Here is a 17,801-nt window from a genome sequence, read left to right as displayed (position 1 = left end):
GTTGGATCTACTTGGTTAATACACAATAGAGAGTGAACATGAAATCAAATTCGTAAAGTAGATTTTAATTCTATTAACAGAACAATAAGTACTGACATTACATATATATATGTGTGTGTGTGTGTGTCCTCACCACGATAGTAGAAGAGGCACATGTCTGACAGAACAAACCACCTTTTCTTCCAAAGCTTCATTCCTGTGCTGTCCTGTAAGGGTCAAAGGTCACACATCATCAGTTAGTTGTACAGCCATTAGAGAGAACACACACACACACACACACCCACACACACACACACACACACACACACACACACACACACACACACACACACACACACACACTGGTTTTCCCTGTGTTTGGTTGAGGGGCCCCTCCCCCTCTGCAGTGGTTTGCTGGTGGGTGGAACCCTGGGGGAGGTTGAGGTGAACTTCATACAGCCTCGAACGTTGAGTGAATACACTGACACGGTACCGGTTACTGACGCGGCTCCGCCCCAGGTTCTGCTCTATCAGAGGTTCTGCTCCCTCCCAGGTTCTGCTCCATCTCAGGTTTTGCTCCATCAGAGGTTCTGCTCCTTCAGAGGTTCTGCTCCACCCCAGGTTCTGCTCTATCAGAGGTTCTGCTCCATCCCAGGTTCTGCTCTATCAGAGGTTCTGCTCCTTCAGAGGTTCTGCTCCACCCCAGGTTCTGCTCCATCAGAGGTTCTGCTCCATCCCAGGTTCTGCTCCCTGAGGTTAAGTTCATCTAAGTCCAATCACTGCAGTTTCACTAGACGAACAGCTGAAGCTACACTTAGATCCAGTGATGTGGGAGATGTTCAGACATGTTCAAGCAGTTGAAGACACATGTGTAATGAAGAGAGCCATCCATTGATGCATCCATCTTGGGGGGTGGGGTGGGGGGGGTTCATCCAATTCATGGCAAGGTTTGACATAATATATATTTTACATAAATGGAAATATGCCAAACATGAGCTCGTTCACTTTCATCTTGAGCAGAGATCCAACGGTCAGGTGTTAACAGCTGTGCTTAGCACATGCCTCTTGAGGTCTGGAGGTCCATCTGAGGTCCATCTGAAGTCCATCTGAGGTCCATCTGAAGTCCGTCTGAGGTCCATCTGAAGTCCATCTGAGGTCCATCTGATCCAAGGTCTGAGCAGGTCAAAGCCACCAGACTCCTGTGTTTCAAACCTTTTCTTTACTTTGTAGAACCGTCACAGGAACAAACTGGACCATGGGTCCTGTAGTCCAACGGCATATTTAAAGACATTAATTATACCGGTGTTGTTTTTGTCAGGCCTGGGGACGAATGAGTCCACCTCTTAGTCCCACCAGAGGTCTAAACTATTCATCACACTGATGTACCCTGAGCAAGACTGTCATCAATCAATCCAATTCTATTTATATGGTGTCACATCATAACTGTTGATCTGATGACCCTTTCCATTTAGAGTCTGGTCTAAAGAGGGGGGGGGGTCAGACTCTGGAGGACAGACCACTGACATGACTGTTGAAAAGGGGTGGGGGGTGGGTGGGTGGGCGTACATACCTGTTTGTAAAGCCAGCCATTTTTGACCACTGGTGCATTGGGATTCCTCTTGATGGAGTTGGACCTTTTTCCAAAGTTGTGGACTTTTTTTGAAGACCTAGAGGGCTGTAGAGATCCAGAAAGAAACAACAAATTCAGGGATCCAACATATTCTGCAATAATGACAATTACAGAGGTTTAAGTTTGAACAGAAGTTACACAACTCAGCTTAAAAACCTGAAATAACAGAAACACACAAAAAAATATTTTAAAAGTATATATATATATATCATAACTGGATAGCTCAGTGACTTTGGGGCGGAAGGTTGGGGTGTTTGAATCCCAGCAGGAGGCAAGGCCCTTTATGCTATACGCCGATACAGTGGCTATAAAGTCTCCACCCCCCTGTTCAAATGCCAGGTTTTTGTCTTGTACAAAAAAATTAGACCCAGATAAATAATTTCAGCCCCTTTTCCACCTTTAATGTACCCTCTAAGGAAGAATTCAGTTTAAAAAAGACTAATATCACTGCTTTAACAGTAGAAAAATGCAAAAGGAGAACTTGTATCATCCTGGGTTTAACAAAACACAGGATGATATAAGGTCTTAATTTTACACAAATTTTCTCTTCGTTAAAATGAAAATTAGAGTCGCCCTATAACTGGAACTGTTGAAGTTTGGATCCTTTAGTGAAGTACATATCCAAGATACATTTAGATCTGTTTGAAAGGATAAACCAGGGCTGTCCAATCCTGGTCCTGGAGGGCCCGTACCCTGCGTGTTTTAGATGTTTCCTCTTCCATCACACCTGGTTCAAATCATCAGCTTGTCATCCACCTCTGTAGAAGACTGATAAGGACCGTCAGGTGGACTGGAAGAGGAAACGTCTGAAACATGCAGGACACTGGCCCTCCAGGGCCAGGACTGGACAGCCCTGGGATAAACATCTAAATGTAAACTTATGTAAAACATATGGAATCCCACTGCCGTTGGTACATAGATACCTTTATTGAACGGTTATGGGGTGTTTTGTGCAGACTTTAGTAGTGAATTTAACTGCAGTACCATGCAGTGATAATGTTGGATGAATGCAGACCTCATGTACTTCAACAGAATAATGAATGGATTAAGAGGTCCAACCATTATAGGTACTTCCACCTGTTCTGACCTGTGACTAAAAATGCATGTTCTAAAGGCAGAACGGAAGTGTGTATGTGGTCCCAGAGCTGGACCTACACACTTATACAGTTATAAATAATGAATTCTCTTCAATATATGCCATGTTGTGCTTTTTTTGGCCAGTGTAAGCAGAAGTAATGCATCATTTATTTATTTCATAGAACCTCAGATTGGATCTACTCATGCATATTTATGTCCTGTGTGTTTGTGGGGTTTGTTTAGCACTTAGACCTGGACACACTGTTTGGGCTCCACGCTAACACCACACTAGCCTCCTTCATTCAGAAAAGGTAATGACATCTCTAGTCCCTTTTCCATCGTCCATCTGAACTAAACTTTCCCCATATTTATATAAATGTGTTCAAAACAGAAGTGTGTAATGTTGGTTTTTCCATTCAATCCCAAATGTGCTGATTCGTTTCTTTATTCTGGTAGATGTCAGTAGAAGTCATTCCATAAACATGAACATAAATCTGTGGTGTTTTGAATCTAGAATGCTCGGTCCCCCTCTATCTCCTACTAAATTCTAAAATGATTGGGTTTCCTGGTGTGTCCACACATACCCACACGTTTGGGTTAAACTCTTCTTCTTCACTTGTTCTAACATCCATCAACATCTGTTTGTTTTGGTCATGTGACTCTAGTTGGACTCAGAGGTCTTTCCATTACAGTTTTGTGTCATATACCAATTTAACTATGAAAAAACACCTCCAACAACAACAACTATTCATCAAAGAATGAGTTTTGGACAAATTGCCAGTTTTCCATTAGACAAATTTTTATGCACACAATTTGAAGGTCAATAGAAAAGAGACTAATGTCATGTGACTAGACAGAACCCAGAGTCAGTGACGACATTATCATTATGAACAATCTGAGTTTGACCTCCAGCACATTAGGACGACTGAATAGATCATGGGTCGGCAACTGTTGTTATCTGAAGAGCCATCTTAGGACAGAAATTGAAAATAAAACTCTGCCCGGAGCAAAACGTTATCCTTCTGTATTTTACCTAAATCACAGTGTCAGTGTATGCACAGAACTACAAAGAAATGACAGAACTAAACTAAAGAAACTGGGAAGTTTGTCATGATTGAGTTGTGCAGCAAACACCGACCGGTAGGTGAGCGCTTTCTTTGTAATGGAGTAAACAGATGAATACCTTCAGTGTCATCAAATGCAAAGTAGTCTAATTTTACTTCGACTACTTTTGGATTCATTTGGAGTGTTGTCTACATTTTTATAACTGCATAACATCAGACGAACTTTATGGTTAGGAAAAGAATAACAGAATGTATTTAGAAAAAAAAAAAAAAGTAGTGTTTCCATATTTTTTGAGAAAGCCTCATGGAGCCACAGGTTGTCCACCCCTGGAATAGATCAGCTGTCGAAGGGAACCAACACGTGCAATGAAGGATCAACCTTTACATGAAACATTCATCATTTCCATTCATTTCATCCATTATAAATACGCTGCACGTTGAATGTATGAAATATGTGTTGAAAGCTTCAGAGCTGAGATGGGACATGAGGTAGTTCACTCAAAGCCTTAAGGGAAAGTGGAAAAAACCAACCCACTCAAATAGAGTTCACCCAGAGGAATGTGGGAAATTACAAGTTATATGAGAAGAAGGTGGTGTGATGAGACCAAAACGGAGCTATTTGACCGTCAGACGAGACAAACACACCACCCCTTATTGTGAAGTTACAGGTTACCAACATCCTGCTGTGGGGACGTTTGTCTTTATCTAGACCAGTGTCCCAGTACGTCAGCGTCAGGTTCTATGTGGATCAGAACCAGCTGAATGTGTGAGGTTCTCCGGTTCTGTCTCTATGTTCTAGTCCTGGTTCTGTTCCAGTCCTGTGGTCTGGATGCAGATCAATCTAACTATAGAAGTGGGCTGAACTTTCACTGGAGGAGAACTGAACTCATCCAATCACAGTCCATGTATGACTTTTATCAGTGATCAGTAGGAACTAGACTGATATCTGGAACCATTTCCATGGTCTAAACCATCAACATATGGACCAGCAGAAGAAAAGGAACAGTTAGAATATTTAAACATTTGCCCAAAATGCAAAAATCTAAATTTCTCAAAACTTTGTGGACATTGGAAGGAGGGAAGCGACATAAAAAAAAAAAAAAAAAAAAAAACGAAATAAATCTGAGCTGCAGTTTCATCTGAGACAATGTTCAAAGAAATTGCTAATTAAGAAAAAAAAACGACACAGGACACAACAGTATCACAATACCTCATTGCCTATCGGCTAGTAAGATTAAAAAAGGCAAATTATGCAAATGATGTTGACCGTCATTCCAATTTTGAAAGTAATCAAAGAGAAAACGGTCAAATGAGTGACTACTTTAATGTCTGGGTTCAGCTGGACCGGTTTAGCTCAAAGACCCTACCCCCAGGGACACACACCCTCTAGGACCCTACCCCCATGGACACCCCCCCTCTAGGACCCTACCCCCATGGACACACCCCATCTAGGACCCAACCTGCTGGGACAACCCCCCCAGGACCCTACCTTCAGGGACACACCCCCTCTTGGACCCTATCCCCAGGGACACACACCCGTCTAGGACCCTACCTCGAGGGACACACCCCCTCTAGGACCCTAACACTTAAGGTCATTAGCATATGGACTAACACCTTCACAGACCACTCCCCCTACAGGTCTTCTAAGTCCAGTTAGTAGAACTGAAGACGTCTCTGGGATGAGAGACGGAACGTTCTGAAAAGAGCTAAACCAGTCCAGTTGAACCCAGAAGAACTGCCAAGACAGACTACTTTACAACTTTTTACATCAACGGTCAGTCTTTCACTGAGGACTATGTTCTGCTCTAATGGTTCCACAACTAGTGTGTTTAATGTGGAATGGAGGCGTCCATGAGCAGCTGACCCACCCGTGTGGATGAGGCAGATGTGGTGGTGGTTGCTGTGGTGACAGTAGTGGCAGGGCTTCCATGGAAGGTGCTGTAGTCCGAGCCCCCCGTGTAGTTGGACGCTTCACTCATGGTGCTGGTGGGACGCTCCTTCTTGTCCCCAACGCTGCCCTGTTCTGAAGAAGGCTTGGCAGCAGGTCTGTCAGAGGGTGACACACAAAGACACAAGAGGTCAGTCCCACATTTGACCTGTGGACACACAACAAACAGTCAATGCACTCCAACATGTGTCCAGAGTCATCACTGGTGACTGGTCTGAGTTCATTAACCCTTTAACACCAAATGTATCATATTTGATCCATGAGTTTTGAAGCCCTCTACATGATCAGTGGGATATTTCTTTGTTGAAAAACCTGACGTATACAATTAGATACATGCAGTACACAGATAATCCACCAGGGGGAGGAATTCATTCACCAGAGACCTTTCCAGTGACACTACAAGACTGTCATTAATGAGCAAGGAGGAAGAACTGTTACCATTTAGAAAAGGAATTAACAATTTATTAGACAAGGTTGTGTTCTATTATGGTTTTATTTGTTCAAAAATAATAATATTTGAGCATTGAGACCTGATGGATCAAATATGATACAGAATTGAAAGTCATACATGGAAATTGATATTTGAAAAAAATTTTTTGGTTGTTCAGAAGGACCAATATAAAGGCTCCAGTTTGAAAGAACTGGAATTTTCTGTCACTGATTTAATGGTTCAGACTTTACAGGGTTAATATGCAAATAAGTCAGCTGACCTCTGCCCTAGAGCTGACTGGACCTTCCAGTTCAACTTCAACACCCTTCAGTGTCTCTTGGTGAACTGAATTTAATCTGCTGCTCCAAGGCAACTGGCAGCAGCTTTTAACGGTAGATCGTTTTCTTCATTCATTCATCTTCAGAATCCTCTTTATCCTCACTAGGAACATGGGGGGTGGAGCCTATCCCAGCTACCTATGGGTAAAGGTGGGGTTCACCCTGAACAAGTCCCCAGTTCATCGTAGGTCAACATATGGAGACGAACAACCAATCACTGTCACATTCACACCTATGGGTGACTTAGATTAACCAATTAACCTATCAGTGTGTGTGTTTGGATGGTGGGAGGAGCCAGAGAACCCCGAGAGAACACATGCAAACACAGGGAGAACATGATTGTTTTCTTGCCTTTCACTTATTGCATGAACTGATGCTGTCAATCAATACACCTTAAATATGATCCATTTTGACCATGCCAGTTCTCTTGCATGACATAGACCAAGGGTCACCAAACCTGGTCCTCCAGATCTACTGTCCCGCATGTTTTAAATGTGTCCCTCTTCCAACACCTGATTCAAATGATTAGTCTATCATCCAGCTCTGCAGAAGACTGATGTTGACCTTCAGGTGGACTGGAAGAGGAAACATCTAAAATATGCAGAACAGTAGATCTGGAGGACCAGGGTTGGACACCCCTGAGGTAGACTTTAGTATGAATGGTACCAGAGCTGTATTTCAGTGTCCCAGGTACTTCTTTCTGTATGTGAGGCTACAGAACATCTATTATAATAGACCACTCTGGCTTTTTCAAAGAGACGGTGGACTGAATTCTGCACCATGCCAGATATCCGGTATGAATCAATCGGGGGGGGGTCAGATCCAGTACCATATGAAGTGCTGGGCCTGGGCTTTGATAAACCTCTAGCTCAACCAATGGCTTTCACTCCCAAGAAGTTCAATTACAGCTACTAGCAAGTCAGTAGTGGAGAGGGGGCGGGTCTTGTGGAGACAAATGGGTTCGGAGCCAACATCTTCAGAGAATCCAACTGTAGGTGGAGACGATTGTACAGATGGAAGGTAAACAGATGAAGTCGGTGAAGACGTCCTGCAGGTCCACAGGACTGAGACATAAATGGAGTTGGACATGGACAGAGGAGGTGGGGACGGACGGAAAGACCGATTATTTTCTACATTTTCTCGGGGAGGGGCCCCTGAACCCCCCTTTACATGATGTATATTCAGTGTGAGTTGGGTGGTGGAGGGGCCCCCAGAGCTCACTGCTCAGGGGTCTATGGTTTCTTCATTTGCAGACCTGAACATCTGGTTGTAGGTCCACCAACCACCCATTCCTCATGACCTGATCTGAAGAAACATTTTCAGGATACAGATTTTTTTTTTTTGCACTCACCTCTGTTTACTGCCTATATAAGCAAAAGTCAATGCCCCTGGGACTTCCTATAACCCAGCTGATTTGGTACTATTCCCTTATGTCTTCTCTGCAGGGGACCGCATGTGCTTGTCTCCATGGGAACCGTGGTGGCCTCCAGGACACAGTTACTGGATTTCCCTCTAAGGACTGGACAAGTCCTCCTCAGTTTATGTACTGGTTCCATTAAGTATGTTAGGGTTAGGCACAGTATATGTAGACATGTAGACCGACAACAGTGACCCCTATGTCAACAGTGACCCCCCCATGTCAACCAGAACCCCGTATGTTAACAGTGACCCCGTAAATCAACAGCGTTCCCGTATGTTCAGTGTCCCCTGTATGTCCACAGTGACCCCATATGTCCACAGTGTCCTCGTATGTCCCCGCATGTCCCCTGTTTTTCCACAGCATCCCCGTATGTCCCCTGTTAGTCCCCGTGCATGCCCCCCTGCAGGCGTGTTGGGACCCGGCTGTGGCTGTGAAAGCGTTGCAGCTGTTAGTGCAGCACAGGCCAAAGCTGTGGCGTGTTCAGTTCAGTGGTCGACTGTTACCTGCTCAGAGCCTCTACGGGCTTGTCAGGGTGGACAAGTTTTCCACAATTCACACTAGAAACAGAACAAGAGGGAGAGAGAGAATGATAAAATAATAAGAAAACAAATGGCAACTTAAAAATGTTGAAGGAAACAAGTGACATGAGCATCAGTAACAAAAAAGGCAGTTTATTGGTGTGAAAGTCAAGTCAACACACACACACACACACACACACCGTCTGTGTTTGGCAGACCTGGTTTCCTGGAATCATTTCCAACAGTTTTCTATTCTCTTATCTTTGTGTTGTTTGTATCTGATGAAACGTCATGAAGATAAATGAACAGAACGTGTTCATGAACAAGAGAGGAGAAGAAAAAGACAACAGACACACACAGACAGTCAGACACAGACAGACAGAAAGACAGAGACAGACAGACAAACACAGACAGGTCCTCTTGGTATGAACTGGGTTGTGTTGGTGTTCAATGACATCCATGTGTCCATTAAACACCATCATTCAGTCCATTCAGCTATTATTACATGGACTGCAGGACGACTGAAGACAGACAGGAGTCCTGTCCAACTGTCCAAATGTCTCTGTTACACAAAAGGTTGATTACAAATGTCTAAATGCTACATTTACAAAGGACATGATACTTTTCAGGATTGAAAGCCGTTACACTGAACATGTCATTGTCTTATTTAGCTCCACCCAGAAAAAAGTGTAGATTTACCTAATTATATGTTTCTACCCTGCTTTATACATACACACACACACACACACACACACACACACACACATATATATATATACATATATATATATATATACATATATATACATATACATACATATACATACATATATATATATACATATATATATATATATATATATATATATATATAAACATATATATAAACATATAAAGCAGGGAGGGGCTTAGATTTGCTTATTTCCTTTTGGTTTTGCTTCTTTGACTGAATCAGTGAAGTTACAGTAGTAAACAAGAAAAGCACTCAGAGACCGCAGACCTCTGCCAAGACAGACCCCCCCCACCCCACTCGATCACCACCAAAATGTAATCATTTCTTCCTTGTGCCAGTATCAACATTTCCTGAAAATTTCATGAAAATCTGTCCATAACTTTTTGAGTTATCTTGCTAACAAACAAACAAACACACATGCACACATGCACACAAACACACAAAGCAAAGTGACCACAATACCTCCTGGCGGAGGTAATAAATACTGTGGTAATGGTTCTGTGTTCATTATTTTATTTATTTATCCTATTTCTTAGCACTTTTTATTTCTGTGACTTTAAATGTTAAATGTTTATGTTCCTATCCTGGTTTTTATCCCAGAGCCTGTTTTTATTTTCTTAACGTTTTTTTTAATTGTGTTTTATTGCGTTTTGTTTGTATTTATTTGTTTATATTTATTTGATTGTATTTATTTGATCTTCTCTTCTATACAAACCCTTCCTGCTGCTGTATTGGTGGAACAGTGACACTTTTTTTGTCTTGACACTGGATCGAGTACCTGCCTGTCAGGTTCAATGTGTGTTTTGTAATGGAATGCCATCATTTTTTGTGCCAAACCAATCTCCCCACAGGTATAAATGAAGTCCCCTTGAACCTTGTGTCCTGCTGAAGCTCCTGGACCACAGCTCCCTATGAGCAGAGTTCTGCAGGTCCTGCTTCCACTAACAGTACGTTCACACCCTCAACTGAACACTGACCTGGAACCAGCTCTGGTGGAACTAACTGAACCCAACTGTTGTTGACTGTTCATCCCATCAATAAATAATACAAACATGGGCCGTCCATTACTCACACCATGAAATAAAAGGGTTTCTATATAAAGCACCACATCAAACTGGAGTCTAACTGCAGTTCAGACTTCAACAAAACAGAGACAGAAATATTAACAAGTAATCTGATTACTTTACAACTGCCCAGTTCAACAGTGCAGCTCTTATCTCTGTTTATCTCTATATAATTCTGTCTTTAGGGTTTGTTTCCAGATAACTCCACTGACATTTACCGCTCAAAATACACCAGGACCAAGAGGAAGGAGATCAAAGACCAGCGGTTCCAAGGATAAAGGAGAAATCAACCTACCAGACACCCTGAACCACACAGACACATACACATACATACACAACCACACATGCACGCACATTTGAAATACAGAAGAGAACGTCTGCAGGAGGAAAACAGTCCTGTTCTCAGTCCTGTTCTCAGTTCTGTTTCAGTCCTGTTCTCAGTTCTGTCTTCAGTTCTGTTCCTGGTGTTCTTTGTCTAATCCACACATGTGTTCTTCTGTTAATCATCATGGGTGCTGATCACAGACACAGATCCTTAACAGCTCCTCCTTCAGCCTTCATACTTCCAACGTCTCGGTTCCTAAAATGAACTGAGACGTTCTTATTGAGGAAGAAAAAACGGAAGTCAGATGAAGAGTGTGTGTACCTGTGTGTACTTGTGTGTACCTGTGTGTACTTGTGTGTACCTGTATGTACTTGTGTGTACTCATGTGTACCTGTGTGTACTTGTGTATACTTGTGTGTTTGTACCAGTTCTTAGTCATTTGTTACAAACAGATGTTTTGTAAAATGAAGATTGTGTGGACAGAATATTTTCATTTTTAACTGAATGATGAAAACACATGGTTATAAATGTCTGTTGGTGTGGATGGTCCAGTCCAGTCCAGTTCTACAGCAGGTTTACTGATGGGTTTGTTCTGTTACAGACACTGATACCAGGGAAAGATAGTATTTTCAACAGGAGTGAAACATGATTTTGTTTTTTATTTTAGCGGCTCCTGAAACATTGAAAAATCATTAACCATTCTGTAGTTCATAATTTTCTGACACCGTAGACGATGTGAAAAAAAGAAAACAAAACAGAGAATCTACTGTTGTTGGTGACCCCCCCCATGGACCCAAACCCACTGGAAAAGTGGTTTAATGAAGACGTTCCAGTCCACGTGCATTCATATGGGGTTAGTTTACTGTCCAAATATTCATGTGTATAAAACAGATCTGTGTTCATATTAGTCTGTATTTGTACATAAATAAACTGTTGAATGAGTTCAGTCGTACATTAAATGTATTGTGTGTATTTGATCAGAATATGAATGAATAGGTTTAGACCAGAATTACAAACAGGAAATCCAACTGTACAACTGTTCTTTGTCCATCACAAATATGAATTCACCAACGTGACTCTACCGTCCAAAATCCATCCCCACTTCACAGACATTATTTCTGGAGCAGAGGATCCATGGATTCACAGACTGAACATGAGTTCAGGTTCCAGATCCATGGACACAACTATGGTTGGACTGGACCTGGTTTGGTTCTCTGACTTGGTCGTCCATCTTGGACAGTGATCCTGCCTGATCTGGACCAGATGTGGAACCTGATCTGGACCTGATCTCAAACCTGAACTGGACATGATCTGGACCTGATCTGGACTGGATCTGGATCTGATGTGGACCTGAGCTGGACCTGATGTGGAACCTGATCTGGAACCTGATTTGGAACCTGATCTGGAACCTGATCCTGCCTGATCTGGAACCTGATCTGGACTTGATCTGGACCTGATCTAGAACTTGATCTGGACCTGATCCGGAACCTGATCCTGCCTGATCTGGACCTGATCTGGAACCTGATCCTCCCTGATGTGGACCTGATCTGGAACCTGATCCTCCATGATGTGGACCTGATCTGGAACCTGATGTGGACCTGATCTGGAACCTGATCTGGAACCTAAACTCATTGAAGAGTTTACAAATGTTTCTTTTTCGCACAAGTATGGTCTAATATGGATGCAGATCTGTCTTATGTACATGAATATTTGGACACCACCCTCACCCCATACATTCAGCGTTCATGTGAGTCCATGTGTCCCCATGTGGACAGACTTACTGTTCATTTACAACAAAGATGCAGTTGTCTTGGGAGGGGACGCCTGACACCGGGTGTTTACAGGTCACCTTCCGCTCATTGTGACTGCAGAGAAGACATAGAAGAAGAGAACAGAGAAGAACCAGGATGAGAAACTGAAGACACATTCAAAAAGAGCAAATACAATGACTGGAGCAGGTTCAATGAGTCCACAGACATCTACAGTGTCTCCGGTCCAGACCAGGTGGACTAGACCAGCAGGAACAGGACCCACCACTGTGGACCAGCTGGGTTCAGACCGGTTTCAGTGTTAATGTCAGAGGGTGGAAAACTCATCTGGAAGACTACATCTCAACACTACAACTGGAGACCCCCTCATTCATCTGAAGGATATGGGAAGGTTGTTTACATATGAACTGTCCGGGGGACCCTGGAGTAGGAGTACTGCGTGTTATGGGGGAGTGTGCAGATACTGGATCCAGATACTTATTCAGGTCACAGAGCGTCATGATGAATGAATTTCAAACAGTTCATGTATCAGAGGTGTGTGGACTGGAACCAGTTCACACACTCATATACTGTGGAATGATGGGGGTTGAATTCAGCATCTGCACACTTCAGAGTCATCACATGTTTCACAACTCAACGTGACATGATGACACGTATAAATATACACGACACTTTTAATGAGCATGTTATTCGTAATACCACACACTGACAGTTAGGGTTAGTGTTAGGGTTATGTGAACTGGGTGCACCCTCTGGGACTGAAAATGGCCAAAACCACATGTCCCTGGACGTGGTCTTGAGGCTGACACTAAAGGCCCATCAGTCACCACAGATCCACATCCTGGCAGTTCACAGACAAGCATCACACAGGCTTTGGCCACCGTTAACACCACATGACCTTCAGAAGAGACCAGGAATACGCCTCAAAAGGAGGTGTTAAGGGTGACTGTACACCAAACATTCAACATTTGACCAGATGAATCCTGCAGCTATCTGCAAAAGAAGGTGGTCTGTAACATTCCACATCAACGTATGTAGGTTTTACTTCAACTCTACAAGAAACCAAAGCCTGTGTGTGTCATTACTGGGAGTATAACGGCGCTCTAGCAGGAAGCGCAAAAGTGAGAGACAGGTGGAAGAGGTGATGCGAAGAGGAGAAGTTTTAATCTTAACTTTTAACAATCTTTTTGCGTGTCATGCACAAACCCTCATCATGGAAAACACATGAAGAAATGCATATTTTGCAGCTTTTAAGTTAAAAGCAATCGATGTGTCTAAGAAGGAAATAGAGCTGCAGCAGTGAAGTGCCACTGAGCAACAACGGAGGAGAGACGTAGAAGGTGTGTGATGGAGACCTTTGAGGCTGTTCAACTGAAGAACACTGAAGAAGATGACTGCAGTGGTTTCAATGAGCAGATGGAAGATGAAGATAGAGATCAATGACTTTTCTGGGTTTTTAACCAGCCGTGTTCCTGCCATTTTACTGACGTGTTACAGGCACTGTTTGGATTAAAGCAGTTAAGGTATGGAAATAAATATTTCAATAATCTTTCTGTTTACCATCTTTCTGTGTAAATATCTCATGTCAGAACATGGACACCTGCGGCTTACAGTCAGGTGTGACCTATATTCCGGTGTGCCTTATAGCCCGGAAAGTACGGTATTAATAGGTGCCAAACTGTGTATCTTTGTTTTTTTTCCTGCAAATCATAACCTTAGTGAGACCAACAAATGTATGATTACCTTATGTATGCTACAAGCTAAATATACCACAGCCAAATGTTGGAAATCCCCTATTAAACCAAGTGTTAGTGCATGGGTTGCAGGACTGTCGAACACTCTACCACTGGAAAAACTCACCTTTATGTTAAAGGGTAAATCTCTCACCTCTGACAGAATGTGGAGATCTTTTATGGTAGTTCTTAGAGGGGAGGAAAGTATTGGAAGCATGCTCTTTGAATATGTCCATCAACAAATGAGTATTGCTATGTATTTAGTATACATCTGTTTATTTGGGGGTTTTTTTTCTTTTTTTCCTTTTATTTGAAATGCGTCTCACTCTGAGTCCACTAAGTGAACTCTTGGACAATCAGTGACCTCTATGGATGACAAAAATGATTTATGTCTTGGACTGTACCAACTATAATGCATGTTACTGCTCGGTCGTGTTTGTTATATTGAATATGAGCCTTACTGTGATAATTCTGTTTTGCACCTATATTATTGTTTGTATTATTATTTACTGTATTAATTATTATTATTTGTTGTAAAGGGATAATTTTCTTTGAAAAACTAAATAAATACACTTGTGGAAGAAAGATCGATGACATCATCCTCCACTGGGCTTTCATCCATAAATCACATATTTGCACAAAGGTCACATGACTACTGATGTAATAACAACAGTTTAGGAGGAAAAAAAACCATCAACCAGTAAAGAACAGAACAGACTCTGCTGATATCAGTGAGTGAAGACGTGTGCTCGGACATCAGGGTTAGAGAACAACTATCAGTACCTGGGTTTCCATGATCCTCAGAAATGAGCAAAAACTGAATTCCACGATAGAAAACTGGTCATGGAAACGCTGAAATGTCACACAAACTGTCAAAGATCATAAAAAAGTGTTTCCGCTCTGATGAGGTGGTTTTGGAGTCGTTTGGACGACAAACTGGACTGGGTCCAAACTGGACAAACTGGACTGGGTCCAAACTGGGCACATATGGGTTTGATTTAAACTGTCCTTAAACCCAGATTTAGAGACAGCTGACATCTAACATTTACATCAAATTTATGTAAGTCAAAGTAATACATAGATCGATAAGCAAGGAACTGAATATTAAATTAACATGAATAAACAAGAAAAAACAATTAGACAACTGTGGGCACAGTTCCTAATGTTCGGGCACTGTTTTCCCTGAGTTCAGAGGGAAAATATGATCAGATTTGAACCAGTGCACCATTTAGTCCAACACAAATATCCATGGTAGTGTTGAGAACTCTATAAAACAGTGGTCTGTTGGCTCTGACTGCACCAGAGCTGAGACACTAAAATATTAACGAAATGACAAGAGACGAGGCCGTGAACAGAACCTTCCCAAATCCAAAACCTACTGTTTTTGTGCTGACGTTGGGCTGTTGGATCAGATTTAACTGAAAAGACTGGAGTGAGTTAGAGAAAATGCAAATATGGAACACTGTTCTCAAAGTAGAGCAACATTTACATGTTCTATCATAGGCAGAGAAGATATCTGGAAAATGGAACCACAAGTATCTTGGAACTCTGTGATGCAGTTTACAGAAAAGATGTGAACAGGAGATAATAATCATGATTTAGACCCAAATCTACATCAAAAAAATGTCAAGTCCTTTAGTCGCAAAGAGAAGGCCGAAGGTCTGAAAACAAAGAAAGGAACAAACAAAGAAATACATTTGAAAACAATGTTAGGAACAGAATTTTAAAGTTTTAAATAATTTGGATGAAATTCAGTGGGTAAAGGTCAAGGATTCAAGCCCAGAGCTGAAGGAACTGCCCAACACAGACATTATGTCGTATTGGTCAGAACATCACAGAACATATGGAGGAACTAGTGCTGTCCAACCATTAAAGGGGTAATCAGATTAATCACAGGATTGTTGTGGATTAATCACAAATAAATATCATTAATTTTTAATCTATATTAATGGTGTTTCATTTTTCATGAACAAACAGACTCAGTAAAGAAGTGAATATATCTGCACTGAACGGGTTTATGAAACACCTTCAACAGTTCCAACTGTTCCAACAGTTTCAACAGTTCCAACTGTTCCAACAGTTTCAACAGTTCCAACTGTTCTGCCTTGGGTTTTTTTTCTCTCATATTTCCATCCAGAGGCCAATGTGCTGTTTGTGCTCTTCCATCTTTATGGGTTGGTTCTGCTGCCTGTCACTACCGGATCAACTGACCATTTGTTTATGTGCGTTAACGCTAACTCTACTGGGACAAACTGACCCAAATGTGTTGGAGCAGACGTTCACAGTCATTCTGCTGTAGATGGGTTCACGGAGTTAACATTTACAATCACATTCAACAGGAGGAGGGATTCAGCTGAGTTAATGTATTCATTTTGACAGCACTAATACACACACACACACACACACACATATATATATATATATATATATATATATATATCCTATTTAACGTTCAACTTTGAATCCTACTGTTTCTTCTGGTCCAACTCTATCTTAATGTTTACTATCTGATGGAAATGAAAGTGGACAAACAGAACCTGAATTTGTCAAAGTGACAGTGACGCTTCATTTCATGCCTTATTGTTTTAAGGATGCGTGTAATTGTTGCAGATCTGTACTCCAGCATTCTGCAGCTGATGAGAAGGTCACCATCAGGCTACAGACATTTCAGGTGAACGCGTCTAAAACAGCTTCATGTTCCAGATAGATGAATGTTCATGTCTACGTTTCTATTACAGTTCTATATTTAGCAGTTATCTATACAATGAAAGACAAAATACAAGGACTGGGTCTGAAACCAACAGATATGATCCACACTAAATACCCCATATCCTGTCAATTCACAACACCATGAAGCCACAGTAATGGCACTGCTGCTGTCAGCCGTCATCCATGTCAGAACACACAGAACATACACAGAACACACACATTCCAACAGCACACACCCATTGTGGACCTGCTCATTTCATTTGACTCATATCTGACTGAATGCCTTGCCAACGCTGTGTGTGTATCTTGCATCGCCATCTACATCTGTCGTCTCTGCCAACACACAGCCTCTGAGCATATGAAAACAGAACAAACACACACACACACACTCCACACACGGTCAAACCCAACAGCAGTCCGGTCCAGCTTGGTGACTCACCAGAGGGATTGGAGCGAGTTATGGATGCGATGGGAGCCGAGCAGAGTGAGCAGGAGGATGTGTGCCTGGTCCATGGGTGAAGGCAGCAGCTCTGCTTCAGCTCTGCTTCAGCTCTGCTTCACAGCCCACACCCCCTCACCTCCTCCTGCTCCGCCTGCGTCGCCATCGTTTGAGGCTGTTCACACAGATGTGTCACTGTGGAGCATTATCCTGTCAGAAAGCCCCGTGAGGCTGCTCTAGAAACAGCAGCTGAGCCGAGCACCGAGGTTCACTGTGATGTCACACAAATGCTGTTACGCCTGGACGGGAACAGCACAAGAATGAGCCAGTATTTAAATGAGTTCAACAGCAAACAGCTGAAGGCAAAAGGACAAACCATTCATACATGTTTAGTACCAACACACACCTCTGGTGTTCAGACTTTGGTTAAAATAGGCTGCAGATGGATCCTAATGCCAGTGTTTGAGGGTGGAACACTCATCTCACAAACAGACCATATTTGAATTTGGTCTGACCACATCTACAGTGTCTCTGATCAGGACATGGGTTCTAGTGGTTTGGAGGATGGAAGGAGAGACCGACAGGCGAATCAGGGCTGAGTTAGCAGTAATGTGGACCCTGAACC

At 42.4% G+C, this 17,801-nt stretch overlaps 1 protein-coding gene across 2 annotated transcripts in view; it reads right to left on the bottom strand.

The window, feature by feature from the left end:
- LOC115430189 (pleckstrin homology domain-containing family A member 5-like) overlaps nt 1–17,801 on the bottom strand; it is a 107,599-nt gene that overhangs the window by 40,013 nt on the left and 49,785 nt on the right. For both annotated transcript variants that reach the window (XM_030150099.1, XM_030150100.1), the window contains exons 4-8: nt 12,308–12,391; nt 8,390–8,443; nt 5,619–5,796; nt 1,550–1,654; nt 134–206 (exon numbers count right to left, since the gene is read on the bottom strand). In XM_030150099.1, coding sequence (XP_030005959.1) covers nt 134–206; nt 1,550–1,654; nt 5,619–5,796; nt 8,390–8,443; nt 12,308–12,391 — 494 coding nt within the window. The remainder of the gene's footprint in view (nt 1–133; nt 207–1,549; nt 1,655–5,618; nt 5,797–8,389; nt 8,444–12,307; nt 12,392–17,801) is intronic.

The sequence above is a fragment of the Sphaeramia orbicularis genome, chromosome 12 (genome assembly GCF_902148855.1).
Source record: "Sphaeramia orbicularis chromosome 12, fSphaOr1.1, whole genome shotgun sequence".
In the NCBI taxonomy this organism is placed as follows: domain Eukaryota; kingdom Metazoa; phylum Chordata; class Actinopteri; order Kurtiformes; family Apogonidae; genus Sphaeramia; species Sphaeramia orbicularis.
Note: the sequence above shows the minus strand (reverse complement) of the source record. Positions and strands in the feature narration are given on the sequence as shown.